At 34.6% G+C, this 14,126-nt stretch overlaps 3 protein-coding genes across 3 annotated transcripts in view; 2 read left to right on the forward strand and 1 right to left on the reverse strand.

Moving 5' to 3' along the window:
• Positions 1–1,897: 1,897 nt before the first annotated feature.
• On the forward strand, positions 1,898–8,262 carry LOC133332616 (ER membrane protein complex subunit 1). The gene is made up of 12 exons (XM_061540999.1): positions 1,898–2,010; positions 2,120–2,762; positions 2,823–2,969; positions 3,034–3,346; positions 3,572–3,592; positions 5,189–5,718; positions 5,775–5,852; positions 5,921–6,122; positions 6,202–6,354; positions 7,571–7,741; positions 7,803–8,036; positions 8,102–8,262. The coding sequence occupies exons 1-12, from the start codon at positions 1,898–1,900 to the stop codon at positions 8,260–8,262; spliced, it is 2,766 nt and encodes a 921-aa protein (XP_061396983.1).
• A 2,038-nt stretch (positions 8,263–10,300) lies between these two features.
• Positions 10,301–10,781, reverse strand: LOC133332637 (protein cornichon homolog 4). Its single transcript, XM_061541026.1, has 2 exons — positions 10,451–10,781; positions 10,301–10,387 (listed from the first exon to the last, which is right to left on the reverse strand). The coding sequence occupies exons 1-2, from the start codon at positions 10,633–10,635 to the stop codon at positions 10,315–10,317; spliced, it is 258 nt and encodes an 85-aa protein (XP_061397010.1). The 5' UTR covers positions 10,636–10,781; the 3' UTR covers positions 10,301–10,314.
• Positions 10,782–12,789: 2,008 nt separating this feature from the next.
• LOC133332627 (small ribosomal subunit protein uS9m) overlaps positions 12,790–14,126 on the forward strand; it is a 59,852-nt gene continuing 58,515 nt past the window's right edge. Inside the window, exons 1-3 of the mRNA XM_061541016.1 lie at positions 12,790–12,885; positions 12,981–13,208; positions 13,278–13,451. Of these exons, the coding sequence (XP_061397000.1) occupies positions 12,790–12,885; positions 12,981–13,208; positions 13,278–13,451 (498 nt within the window). The remainder of the gene's footprint in view (positions 12,886–12,980; positions 13,209–13,277; positions 13,452–14,126) is intronic.

A 14,126-nucleotide genomic window follows, 5' to 3' on the forward strand; every position in this document is an offset into this window, starting at 1 on the left:
ATTCCACAATTGAAATATCCTTGAAACAAAAAAACGCTTAAGTATCAGCCTCTCCTTGAAAAAAAAAATACTTTAAAAAATCCACGTTTGATTTTTAACTGATCCTTGAAAAAATATTCTTTAAAATTGCACGTTTGTGACTGTGCTGGTCCCTAAAAATACTCTTGAATCGCCGGATTCTTGAAAAAATATTCGTTAAAAATCCACGATTGGGGATCCTTGAAAATATTCAATTGTGGCATTTAAAATCCAATCTTATATCTCTGCTGGTTTGTTGAAATATTATTCCTTAACAAAGTAATGCTTATGGCTTAGCTTTTCCATTAAAAATATTCTTAGCAAAATTCAGACCTATAGTCCTATTGGTCCCTGAATGATATTCTTGTAACACTTCTGGTCCTAGGCAAATGGAATCATTTTTGGCCGCAGTCTCCTATGCACAAAATCCAGACTTACGGCCCTATTGGTCCCTGAATGATATTCTTGTAACACTTCTGGTCCTTGTCAAAATATTATTTTAAAAATTTACACATACTCCTAGGCAATTGGAACCACTTTTAGTAGAAGCCTTTCAATCTATTCTTAAATACTTACAATTATCCATGCATTGTATCCACCTTATGGCCGATATCTAACGGAGCCGTAGTCTTCTGCATCACCTCTGCAAATTTGCATTTCTTTGGAGCACTCAAAACCTCATACAGACATTTGCCCGGGGCATTGAAATGTTGCATTTCTCCGGGCGTCAAAATACATAATTTCCGCCGACATGCTTACAAAATATCCCAAAATTAAGTCCAGAGCAACCGTGACAGGTTCCAATTTATATTTCTACAGCATTTCTTCAAATAATTCTAATAATTGTGATTCAATTGCGATGCCATGTTTTTCCCGCTTTTTTTGTGTTCTAACTGACATTCTAATTGTCTGTGAGAGAGAATATATAAGACAGCATGAGCTTTGACATGGATAAGATAACTGCACAATATTTATTTATGAGTCTAAACGCAACCAGAGAGTCACGAGTCAGCGTCATACTTTTTCGCCGGCGTGAAAACCAAACAGCACACATGTCAATTATTTGTTTTCATTTTCTGACAGAAAATTTTACGTTGTGCAAACCAAAATCAATTTATTATTTAATAAACAATAATGTCAAGGAACTTGGTTAAAATTATTGAAAAAATTATTTTTCTTCCATTTTATTAATAATTCGTTAAGAAACATCCACAATCTTTGAAAATATTTGTTTTTTTAACAGCACTGCCATATGTTTTGATATAAATTCTCATTGAAATTTGGTAGCACTGTTGATTTTTACCTAAAATAAATTGAGAGCAAGAGAGTAAATTTGAGTATGACGCTGAGCAAAAATGAATAAAATCTATTCTAGCGTCATGCCGCTAGACGCGAACGTCAGCCGTCGCGATTTCCCGTTGCCTATAAGAAACACACGGCAAACGACTGTCGCTGACTCTAGACTCTATGGTTGCGTTTAGACTCTATGTTTAAATACACACACACACATTTCTATTTCTTCAGGATATAAAATCACTACGTTTTTTTTTCAAACTGAACTTTCTAAGGCAGCAACATCTCACGTACGTTGCCCAGTAATCGTTCACACAAAACAGCTGTTCTCTTTTGTTCACTCCCATCTCTCTCTTCAATTGACATTTGACTTGTTCATTTAACTGAACCCCCATTCTTTCTATATGGCAACACTTTTACCACCATTTTTTTGACAGCCGACTTTTTTTATCATCTCATCCCGTCATTTTTTTTCACGTTGGTTGGAAATGCATTATTAATTAAGAATTTATAAATTAATTTAATACGTATTGTGAGAGAATTTGCCCAGAAAGCAAAACGGCAATAAGGCGGCTTAAGAATAAACATGATTGCAACCAAAAGAAGTTGGTCCAAAGCGGTGGCGCTGTTTTTGCTCGTGACCACCACCATTAGTACGGTCAATTGTCTATATGAAGATCAAATCAAGAAATTTGACTGGTAAGTAAAAAAAGAGAGGGAGAGAGGAAAGGAGCAAAGGTTTTATTAAATAAAAAAGAAAAATGTGGGTCAAAATATAATTTTATTTTTAATTTGTCACTTCCTTTAGGAAAACCACACAAATTGGTGGGGTGAGTCAAGCCTATTTGGAATTGAACGGGTTCCAACCTCGTTTGCTGGTAAGCACCCGGGAAAATGTGATTGCTTCGCTGTGTCCCAAAACGGGGGAAATTATTTGGCGTCAAATATTCGAAAGTGGCCCCAGGGGTAACATAAAACTATTGCAGTTATCATCTGCTGCATCGGGTGGCGATAATACAGCAGCTGCCCGCCCAGGTACCACAAGCGGTTTTGATCTACTTACCGTTCAGGGTCATGCCCCGGCTTTGGTAAGAGGTTGGAATGCCAATACCGGCAATTTGGAATGGGAATGGTCTCTGATGCCAATACAAACAGAAAAGGCCGCCTCTTCTATGTGGTTTTATCGTAATGCCATGCTTTATCATGTTTTGCCGGTGTGGAAATCTCATTTGGAGGTGACACCTTATTTTGCTAGTTCTGGCCAGGCCACAGGAAATACAGCCAAGATTACCGCTCCTTGGATAACGGAGGAAAAATGTCTGTTAGCTGGTACCTATTTGGCATGTGTTGAGGGTAATCAATTGATTAGCTTGGATTTGACGGCAAATCAACCCCAAGTTTTAACCAAGGCATTGGGTGAAACGTCAGGAAAGCCAATTAAGGCTGTGGAGGTGAGATCTAAACATGTGTTATATTAAATAAATATTTATTAATATTCCTTGCTAATCTAGGGCCTAAATGGCGTTGTCATTGTTGATGGCAAACTGGTGCCAGTTAGGGATGACATCAAAACATGTGAATCCCTGCGAGGAGATAGTTTCACCATTGGCCGTTTCAATAATCAAAATGTCATTGTGACTGCCAGCATTAAGGATAAGGTAAATATATCATTCTGTCAATGTTTTTTTATTATGATAACATACCAAAATGTTTTTTTTTTAGAATCTTGTCATTGATGGCTATACCCTGGATACTTGCCAACAAGTTTCAGAACTTTCTCATTCTCTGGTGTATCCCGAACATTATGGCCCTGTTCAAATTAAAACATTCGATTGTAAAGTGAATCGTAACTCAGATGGCAAAGGTTGTTTATTTATTGCCGATACAACAGATGATAGTATTTTGGCCATACAACAATCGAAATTCCGTTGGACCCGATCGGAGGCTTTGGCAAATGTTATCGCCACGGAATTTATTGATTTACCCTTGGCCGATAGTGAGGGTGAATTGGAAAATGAGATGAAGGGAAAAGCTGGTGAGTTTAGTTTATTTTTAATACTATGCATAAGGGCTATTGGGTTAGTTAAGTTATATTAAGGGAATCTTAGGGGTTGTACTATATACATATATCTTTATAAACAAAAGTTTTAAGGTTATTTCGAAAATTGTGTCAAAAATTTTGTATTAATAATTTGTCCTCCCAAAATTTTAACTTTTAAATTGTTTAACACGCCACCTATCCCCCATTCGCATACTAAAGGTGAAGATCCAAGTTTGGAGAGTAAGTATATAAAAAGCTTCCTCATTGATGTAATTCAAATAGAAAATTATTTTTTTTTTTTTTGTTATGTTTTTTTGGTTCTCTGTTTTTAATTTCGTTCTTTTTTCATTTTTTTTTTTCTAATTTGAAAAAATATATTTTTTTGATGATATTTTTTATGGACCAGCAGAGCAGAGCGTATATTCTTTAAAAAATTTAAGATTATTTTTTAAGGTCCAGCAGAGCGTAGATTTTTTAAAAACTATTTTTTTAATGTTTTTAGGGTCATGTTTTTTAAAGACTATTTTGTAAGGTCCAGCAGAGCGTAGATTTTTTAAAGATTATTTTTAGATTATTTTTTTAAGGTCCAGCAGAGCGTAGATTTTTTAAAGATTATTTTTTTAAGGTCCAGCAGAGCGTAGATTTTTTAAAGACTTTTTTTTAAGGTCCAGCAAAGCGTAGATTTTTTAAAGATTATTTTTTTAAGGTCCAGCAGAACGTAGATTTTTTAAAGATTTTTTTTAAGGTCCAGCAGGTTAGGTTTTTTTTGAGATTACGGTGTATTAGGTTAGGGATTTTAGAGAATTTTTTTTTTAAGGTTAGGGCTCTTATAGATTTTTTAAGAATTTTTTTAGGTTAGGGCTTTTATAGATTTTTTAAGAATTTTTTTAGGTTAGGGCTTTTATAGATTTTTTAAGAATTTTTTTAGGTTAGGTTTTTGAGAGTTTTTTTCAGAATATATTTAAGGTCCTGCAGATCTTAGATTTATTTAAAGAATATTTTTAAGGTCCTGCGATCTTGGATTTGTTTATAAATATTTTATAAGGTTCTTCTGATCTTGGATTTGTTTATAAAATATTTTTAAGGTCCTGCTGATCTTGGATTTGTTTATAAAATATTTTTAAGGTTCTGCATAATATTTTTAGGTGAGGTTTTGTAGAGATTTTTTAAGGAATAATTTTTTAGGTTAGGGTTTTTAGAGATTTTTAAAGAATATTTTTAGGTTAGGGCTTTTAGAGATTTTTTTATGAAATTTTTTTAGGTTATGTTTTTGAGAATTTAGATTTTTTTAAAAAATATTTTTAAGGTCCTGCAGATATTAGATTTGTTTAAAGAATATTTTTTTTAGGTTAGGTTTTCTATTTTTGGAGATTTTTTAAAAAAAGGTTTTTTTATGTTCCATAAGAGCATATATATTTTAAAGAATGTTTTTTTTTTAGATTCCGTAAATTTTTAAGGAATATTTTTAGGTTAGGTTTTATAGAGGTTTTCATTTAATTTCTCTTATTTTTTATATCAATTTTTTTTATGTTTTCTTATAGTTTTAATATTTAATTTTTAGATTTAAAAATATATTTTAATTTTTTACTCCTATGTTATTAGTTTTTATTTCTGTTAATAGTTTTTAGATTTTTTTGTTTTTATTTATAATTTTGTATTTACGTTTTTTGTATTTTCTAATAATATTTTTAATTTTTTTAAGTATTTTTTTTTTTTTGTTGAATACTTTAATATTTAAAAGTCTATTCTAATACAAAAGACTCTTTTTTTCAATACATTTTATTTTCAAAAAAAATATTTAAATTTATATTTTTTAATTTCCTCTTCCCAAACCAGCCGATATTGTCAGTGCCTTCGCCCATCGCATTGGCTCACAAGTAATGCATTTCAAGAGTTTGCTGTTGCATGTCATTGGTTTGGGTGCCAAACCATCGGCCACACAAAAAGCCGGCATTGTAAGAGATGCCTTTGGCCTGCACAAAATGTTGGTGGTGCTCACAAAGAGTGGCAAAGTTTTCGGTATTGATAACATCAGTGGTAAACAACATTGGCAATTATATTTGAAAAATGTTGAAGAGTTTGGCAATGGTGAACAAATGCGTCTGCTGACACAACGGACAAGTAAACATTTCCCCCTCCAAGCATTGTGTGTGGTAATTGCTAAGGATAAATTATCTGGAAATGGTGTGTTGTATCGTTTTAATCCCATCACCGGTCAGCCAGCTGAAGGTGGCCTCCTCCAATTGAATTATAAAATTAAACAATTATCGTTGTTGCCGGAAACCGATACTGATTTTGTTAAGGGCATACTTATTGTCGATGCCAATGATAAGGTGCAAGTTTATCCCGAGAATGCTAAAGTGAAGGTAAAGATTTCTTTCATTTAATTGTATTGAAAATCAATAATTTGTTTTCTTTCCAGGCCGATGGTTTATACATATACACAGCCGATAAGTCCAAGGGATCCCTAAATGGTTTCCACGTTAAATATGAAAATAATGTAAGTTAAATATATTTATTTTTTGTTTTCCAAAAATAATTTATTTTTATGTTCTCTTCTCTTTACAGCAACTGACCACCATCCCCTTGTGGAATGTCGATGTCAGTGGCCACAATGGTGACCACGAAATCATTGCTGTTGCCTCCAAAAACCCCATTGAGCGTGTCCATTCGCAGGGTCGTGTTATGCCCGATCGTTCGGTTCTTTATAAATATATTAATCCCAATTTGGTGGCTGTATTCACTCAGGCCTCGGATAGTATACACAAATGTAGGTTCTAAAGGGATCATTAAGAGAGGGGAGAATAATATCTGTGTTATTTTGTTGTGTGTGTGTTTTGTTTTTGCAGATTTACTCAATGTCTATTTAATTGATGTTGTTTCCGGCTCGGTGGTCTTCTCAATGATGCATCGTAAAGTACGTCCCCCATTGCATGTGGTGCATTCAGAAAATTGGCTAGCCTATGCCCATTACAATGACAAAGTTCGTCGCACAGAAATAAGTAAGTATAGAAGGGAGGAATTATTAGAGGAGAATTCTGGAAGATAAAATACCTTTCAGAATACTCCTCTAGAGGAAAATTTTCCCCTCTAGGGAATATTTTACAAAAAAAGGTTTTTAAGGACCATTCAAGGACGTGGATTTAAGAAAAGAAGGAATGGAGAAAAAAGGGAATCTTTATAGACGAGCTGAAGGGAGTCTTTCATAGACGAGCTGAAGGGAGTCTTTCATAGACGAACGGAAGGGAGTCTTTCATAGACGAACGGAAGGGAGTCTTTCATAGACGAACGGAAGGGAGTCTTTCATAGACGAACGGAAGGGAGTCTTTCATAGACGAACGGAAGGAAGTCTTTATAGACGAACGGAAGGGAGTCTTTATAGACGAGCTGAAGGTAGTCTTTATAGACGAGCTGAAGGGAGTCTTTATAGACGAGCTGAAGGGAGTCTTTATAGACGAGCTGAAGGGAGTCTTTATAGACGAGCTGAAGGGAGTCTTTATAGACGAGCTGAAGGGACGAGCTGAAGGGAGTCTTTATAGACGAGCTGAAGGGAGTCTTTATAGACGAGCTGAAGGGAGTCTTTATAGACGAGCTGAAGGGAGTCTTTATAGACGAGCTGAAGGGAGTCTTTATAGACGAGCTGAAGGGAGTCTTTATAGACGAGCTGAAGGGAGTCTTTATAGACGAGCTGAAGGGAGTCTTTATAGACGAGCTGAAGGGAGTCTTTATAGACGAGCTGAAGGGAGTCTTTATAGACGAGCTGAAGGGAGTCTTTCATAGACAAGCTGAAGGGAGTCTTTCATAGCAGAGCGGAAGGTAGTTTTTCATAGACGAACGGAAGGTAGTTTTTCATAGACGAACGGAAGGGAGTCTTTCATAGAGGAGCTGAAGGGAGTCTTTCATAGACGAGCTGAAGGGAGTCTTTCATAGACGAGCTGAAGGGATTCTTTCATAGACGAGCTGAAGGGAGTCTTTCATAGACGAGCTGAAGGTAGTCTTTTTTAGGCCACCCGAAGATAGATTTATAGACGACTCGAATGGACGACCCGAAGGGAGTCTTTATAGACGAGCCGAAGTTGGTCTTTATAGACAAGCCGAAGTGGGTCTTTAAACACAAGCTGAAGTGATCTGAAAATGTTTTCTTTACTTAAAAAATATTTTTAATATTTTTTAAATTAATTTTAATAATAATTATTTGTTTATCATCTCTCCTCACAGCCACCATTGAATTATACGAAGGCAAGACACAAGCCAACAGCACGGTATGGAGTTCATTGAGTGCTCCTCCCATGCCATTGGTAGAAAGACAGACCTATATTATCCCAACTTTGGTTACCTCAATGAGGGAAACAATTACCGAGCGTGGTATTACCAGCAAGGATGTGTTGAGTAAGTTTTACCCACCTCTTTTAAACGTTAATTTCAAAATCTAATTTTCCTCCCATTCCAGTTGGCACATCTAGTGGCTCAATTGTAGAATTACCCTGGGCCTTGCTAGATCCTCGCCGCCCCATTTCTTCATCCTCCAATGGACGTGATGAAGGTGCCCTGCCCTATGTACCCGAATTGCCACTGCCCACTGAGAATATGATTAATTATAATCAAACCATACCCAGATTGCGTTATATCTACACCGCACCAAGTGGTTTGGAAAGTACCTGTTTGGTGGTCTCGGCTGGTTTGGGTAAGTTTTACAAAATATTTATTTTTAAATATTATTTTAATGAATTCGGTTTTCTCTCTTTTCAGATGTCTTTGTTACCCGCATTTCACCCTCGAAAACCTATGATTTACTTAAAGAAGACTTCGATTACATTCTGATTTCAATTGTTTTGGTGGTATTGACAACTGGCTCACTGGTGGCCAAACATTTAGCATCGCGCAAATCCCTTAAACAGGCATGGAAATAAGAACATCCAATCCTGCAAAACTTAACAAACAAAAAAATGACTTTTTCTAGCAGCATTAAATTAAATAAATTTTTTATATATAAATATTATGTATATCAACAAAAAATGGTTATATAGGAAAATTATAAAACAAAAAACAAAACAATTTACACAGAAAAACCACGCATACATATTTTATGATATATGTATGATTTTCCTGAAAGAAAAAAAACACTTCGATGATCTTTTGAAAATGCATTCGTGATTTGTTTTCTAATCATTTGCATTTGCAATTTCGTTTTGTGTGTAATAACAATTTAAACACATTTTGAATTTAAAACTAAAAAGGTGTTCCTGTTTTTTAAGTTATAATAGAATTTAACCTACAAATTTTCTTTCATTTGTTGTTAGTATCTACCACCTGTCGAATTCCTTTAAATTGATTTCTTTTGACATTTTTTTTTTGTTTTGTGTGGTTACAAAAGCCAAGAGTCATTTATCTATAAATATATATAAATAATTAAATAAAATTATGTTTTTGTTTAGATTTAAATTATAAATTAAATTACATTACAAAATAAATAAAAACAAGAAACAAATTCAAAATAATTTTAATGGCATATTTAGGTCCAAGGTCCAAACAAAGCGTGAATTTTTTTTAAAGGGAGTCTCTATAGACGATCGAATGGGAGTCTTTATAGACGAGCTGAAGGAAGTCTTTCATAGACGAACTGAAGGAAGTCTTTCATAGACGAACTGAAGGGAGTCTCTATAGACGAGCGAAAGGGAGTCTCTATAGACGAGCGAAAGGGAGTCTCTATAGACGAGCGAAAGGGAGTCTCTATAGACGAGCGAAAGGGAGTCTCTATAGACGAGCGAAAGGGAGTCTCTATAGACGAGCGAAAGGGAGTCTCTATAGACGAGCGAAAGGGAGTCTCTATAGACGAGCGAAAGGGAGTCTCTATAGACGAGCGAAAGGGAGTCTCTATAGACGAGCGAAAGGGAGTCTCTATAGACGAGCGAAAGGGAGTCTCTATAGACGAGCGAAAGCGAGTCTCTATAGACGAGCGAAAGCGAGTCTCTATAGACGAGCTAAAGGGAGTCTCTATAGACGAGCGAAAGGGAGTCTCTCAAGACTAGCTGAAGGAATTCTATCAGGACGAACTAAAGTTATTATTTCTAGACGAGCCGAAGAGAGTCTTTATAAACGAGCTGAATAGAGTGTTTCTTAACGACCTGATGGGAGGGTTTCAGGACGAGCTGAAGGGAGCCTTTCATGACGAACTGAAGGCAGGCTTTTCAGACTAGCTGAAGGTAGTCTTTATATACCAACTGAAGGGAGTCTTAATTAACGAGCTGAAGGGAGCCTTTCAGGACGAGCTGTAGATAGTATTTCTTAACGAGCTGAAGGGAGCCTTTCAGGACGAACTGAAGGCAGTCTTTAAGGACGAGATGAAGGGAGTCTTTCTAGGCGAGCTGAAGCCGGTCTTTATAGGCGACCTGAAGAATATTTTTCCAACATACCACTGAAGCGTAGATTTTTTAATGAATATTTTTTTAAGACACAACAGAAGTGAGGATTTTTTACAGAATATTTTTTTAAACGTAGATTTTTTGAAGATTTTTTTCTTTGATTTTTAAAGAATTTTTTTGAGATTTTTTAAGGATTTTTTTTAAGATTCCTTGATGACATTTTTGTTAGATTTTTTTAGATTAATTCTTCAAAACCCATAAATTTTTAAATGTTTTCATATTAATCTTTATTCAGTACTTTTTATTTTTCAATATATATGTATTTATATTTCATTACATACAAATATGTAAAAATGTACTTGTAATTGCAAAATCTTTTAAAATTCTTATCATAAATTAGGAAATAAATTAAAATGCAAGAGATTCAAAAGTGAGTATTCAAAAATACAAAACTAAACTAAAAGACTAGAAGGGAAAACTTTGGACTGTCGTTAAATGTCTGTTATTCAAAGACTTGTGCATCATTGTCATGTCTTGGGAGAGCTGGGGGGGAAGACAAAAGGCCATCATCTCTGTTGTCTACATTTTGCTTTACAAATGCTAGAAATCAGTAACAATTTCACCCTCTTCATGGCGTCGAATGGGATCACCTTTGAGTAAAGCCGAGATCATGCTGCAAAACAAATGTGTATTCATTTAAAATATTATCGAAGGAATAAGTTTTTTATATACTTACAAATATAATCCTATAAAGAACATAACAAAATAATAACCCAAATAGATCATGGTATTTCTCAGGTGCACCTTCAACAGACCACGGCTGTGAATATCCACCGGATCGTAAACACCCAAACTATCTCTGGGCTGTTTATACAATTCATAACCCAACCATGTCACCATCGGTACATTCAGGAAGAACATTATCCAATGGCCACCCAATAGCAGCAGAACACACAATATCAAATGGGAACCGAATTTCGGTATAACCCAGAAATTTAAACGACTGCAGCATTCTTGGGCATTCAAATAATCGCATTCTAAATCGGCCAGGGTCAAAACCTAATTGAATAGGAAATTTATGTTACAAATTAGGTACTGAGGTTTCGGTATTTTATGCTCTATTTATTTATTTTGGAAACTTACATAGTATATCAGCAGGAAGAGTATTGCCCCATAAACAATTAGTCCAATGGCAAATGTAACGGTTTCTGGCAACATTTTTCACTATGTTGCAATGTGTTTTATTTATAAATTTGTTTGTTCTTGTTTTCGATTTACTGTAATTCTATTTCCTGTTTAATTAAGGTTTAATCAGCGGAGAAGCTTGCTGTTTTTTTCTATGCCATTTGAATTGATAGCCCAACAGTGTGTGGAGAGAAGAAGCAGAGAATATGTAGGCAAACAATTCACAGTGCAGTGGTATAACATATGGCATCTCTCTTAACTGTAATAGAGAATTGTTGTTTTGTGCATGATTATTCGGTTGTACAAGGAAAAATAGAAGTTTTTGCTGTTTATCCTTGGGAAAAATCCCATACTTATAGTTGTTGTAATCCATGAAAACGTATTCTTTAAAAATCCACACTTCCAGGCCTGTGGATCTATGAAAAAGTATTCTTAAAATTCCAAACTTCTAGGCCTGTGGGTCTATGAAAAAATAGTCTTAAAAAATCCAAGCTTCTAGGCCCAACAGGCTATTAAAAAATATTCTTAAAAAATCCATGCTTCTAGGCCCAAAAGGCTTTTAAAAAATATTCTTAAAAAATCCACGATTCTGGCCCAAAAGACTAATAAAAAACATTCTTGAAAAATCCACGATTCATTCTTAAAAAAATCACGCTTCTAGTATTGTTGGGGTTTTAATATTCTTTAAAAATTCAAGTTTCTAGGCTTGTAGGTCTATTAAAAAAATATTCTTTAAAAATCTACGTATTTATTACTTGGAAAAAATCTAAGCCTTCTATTACTTTGGAAAAATATTCTTTAAAAATCAACGCCTCCTATTGGCCCGAAAAAAAATATTTCTTAAAATCTACGGCTCCTACTAGCCCTCCTAATGCCATGTCCAGACGAGCGTTGTTCGCTCTCTCATTCGTTGTTCGACCCTTAATTATGAAGGAATTACTTAGTTCCCCATACAAAATTGTCTGAGCGAACACCGACTTTTGTACGTTGTTCAATTCGAATCACTCTCTGAATAACCAATAAATTTGTCCCATCCCTAACAATTGAGAGTATTTATCGAAAATAAATTAATTTTGACAGTTTGAAAATATTTATGAAATTTTCAAACTTTTTCAGTAAAATTGAAAATCATGAATGAAAAGTAAAAAATTGTATAGTTTTTAAATATGCAGCAGGATGTCAATTTTGTTATCTACATAATGCAATGTGAATTTCTTTCCCCTTGGTTCTAATTAGCGTACAAAACAAGAAACAAATTTGGGGAAACTCAAACAAAAAATTCTCCAAATTTTCATATGTGACATTTGAATTTAGAAAATATAAAAATGTATGAAAAGAAGAATATTTTCAGAAAAAATGGAAAACATGAATTAAAAGTAAATAGATATGGGTTCATACTATACACAGGAGAAAGAGAATTAATTTTTCTATTTAGATCCATATGTGATTCATGTAAATATGTTAGAATTTTGGCGTAAAACTAGAAACAAAAAGTTTGAAATAAAAAACTCTGATAACATGAATTAAGAATAGTGTTGTATGAACGGGTTAATTCATGTACGTAATTCTGAGAGCGAACTACGTTGTTCGATTGCCCGTCAGAACATGGCATAAAATACTACGTTATTCCGATATTTGTTATCCACCGTTTTTTTTTTATTATTAAAAATATTATTGTTTCTACTGATAGGTAATCGGTTCAAGTAATCATCCAACATTAATCTCTCTTATAAACATGCTCTCTGTTTACACTGTTTACTGTGAGAAAGGGAGAGAGAGAGCGACAAAACAGCTGATTGCGGTTTCATGCTGTAGCAGCGGCAGCAGCTGTTACATACGGTCTTTTCTTCTTCATCAATTCGGTCAAGAGTGCGTGCATAAGGAACCAACATGGCTCTGCGTGTTTTGGGCTTAAATCTCTTAAAAAATAACACAAATCTGGTGCAGGGCTTAAGCCGCCTAAATAATGGCGCTGTGGCAAGTGTTGTAAGTATAATTTCCGTGGGAGCACATGGAAATTTCATTCAAAAAATATTAAAAAAATGTCTAACATGCATGTTTCTTCTTGCATAACCTTGTAGATGTTCCAGTTGCCAAATGCCAGCTATAGTACGGAAGTAACCGTTCAGGCAGCACCCTTGGCCATTAAAAAGCAAAAAGTTAGCAAGGCCATGAAGGCGTATTTGGAACGTGCCCAAGAGCATGATGAATTCATGAAAACTCAACATTTGGAATATCAAATTGGTAAACGTCATTTGGCCAATATGATGGGTGCAGATCCAGAAACATTTACCCAGGAGGATATTGATGTAAGTCTTGTTAAATAGTTTCTTATTGGAATTATTTTGTTTAATTTGTTGTTGTATTTTCTGTTACAGAATGCCATTGAGTATTTGTTCCCATCGGGTATTTATGACAAGAAGGCCCGTCCAGCCATGAAAAATCCCGATGAAGTATTCCCCGCCCGTAAGGCAGCTGAATTTGATGAAACCGGTCGTCCATTCCACAGCATGTTCTACACGGGCAATCCGAATTTCTTTAAATTGTTATATGTAAGTACATTTCGTTTTTTTATTATTATTGAGCAAGATGATGAACCGGATGTAATCAATTAGCTGAGAGTAGTTGCAATGATTCTCGTTCGTATGATTGTATAAGATGTCGGAATAGCATCACAAAATACTTGAGAACTATACAAAAAATATATGGAACATTGATACAATTTTCAGACATATGCTTAGAAGAATGGATTTTTAAAGACTACTTTTTCACAGACCAACATAACTACATGTGTTTTTTAAAGAAGATTTTTTCAAAGACCAACATCCCTAGAATCGCGGATTTTTTATTGATATTTTTTTCATAGGTCAACAGGCATAGAGGCGTGGATTTTTAAAGAATATTGTTTCATAGACCATCGGGGCTAGAAAAGTACATTTTTAAAGGACATTTTTTCGTGGATCAACAGACGTAGAAGCGTCGATTTTTAAAGAACATTTTTCGTTGACCAACAGTCGTAGAAGTGTTCATTTTTAAATAAAATTTTCATCGACCAACAGACTTAGAAGCTCAGATTGTTAAAGCCTATTCATTCATAGACAACCAGGGCAAGAAGCGAACATTTTTAAAGAAAAATTTTCATTGACCAACAGATCTAGAAGATCGGATTTTTAAAACCTATTCTTTCATAGACACCTTGGGCTAGAAGCCAGGATTTTTTAAGAATA

Source organism: Musca vetustissima, unplaced genomic scaffold, assembly GCF_032173495.1.
Source record: "Musca vetustissima isolate MV318-11 ecotype Yass unplaced genomic scaffold, APGP_CSIRO_Mvet_v1 utg2910, whole genome shotgun sequence".
NCBI lineage: Eukaryota > Metazoa > Arthropoda > Insecta > Diptera > Muscidae > Musca > Musca vetustissima.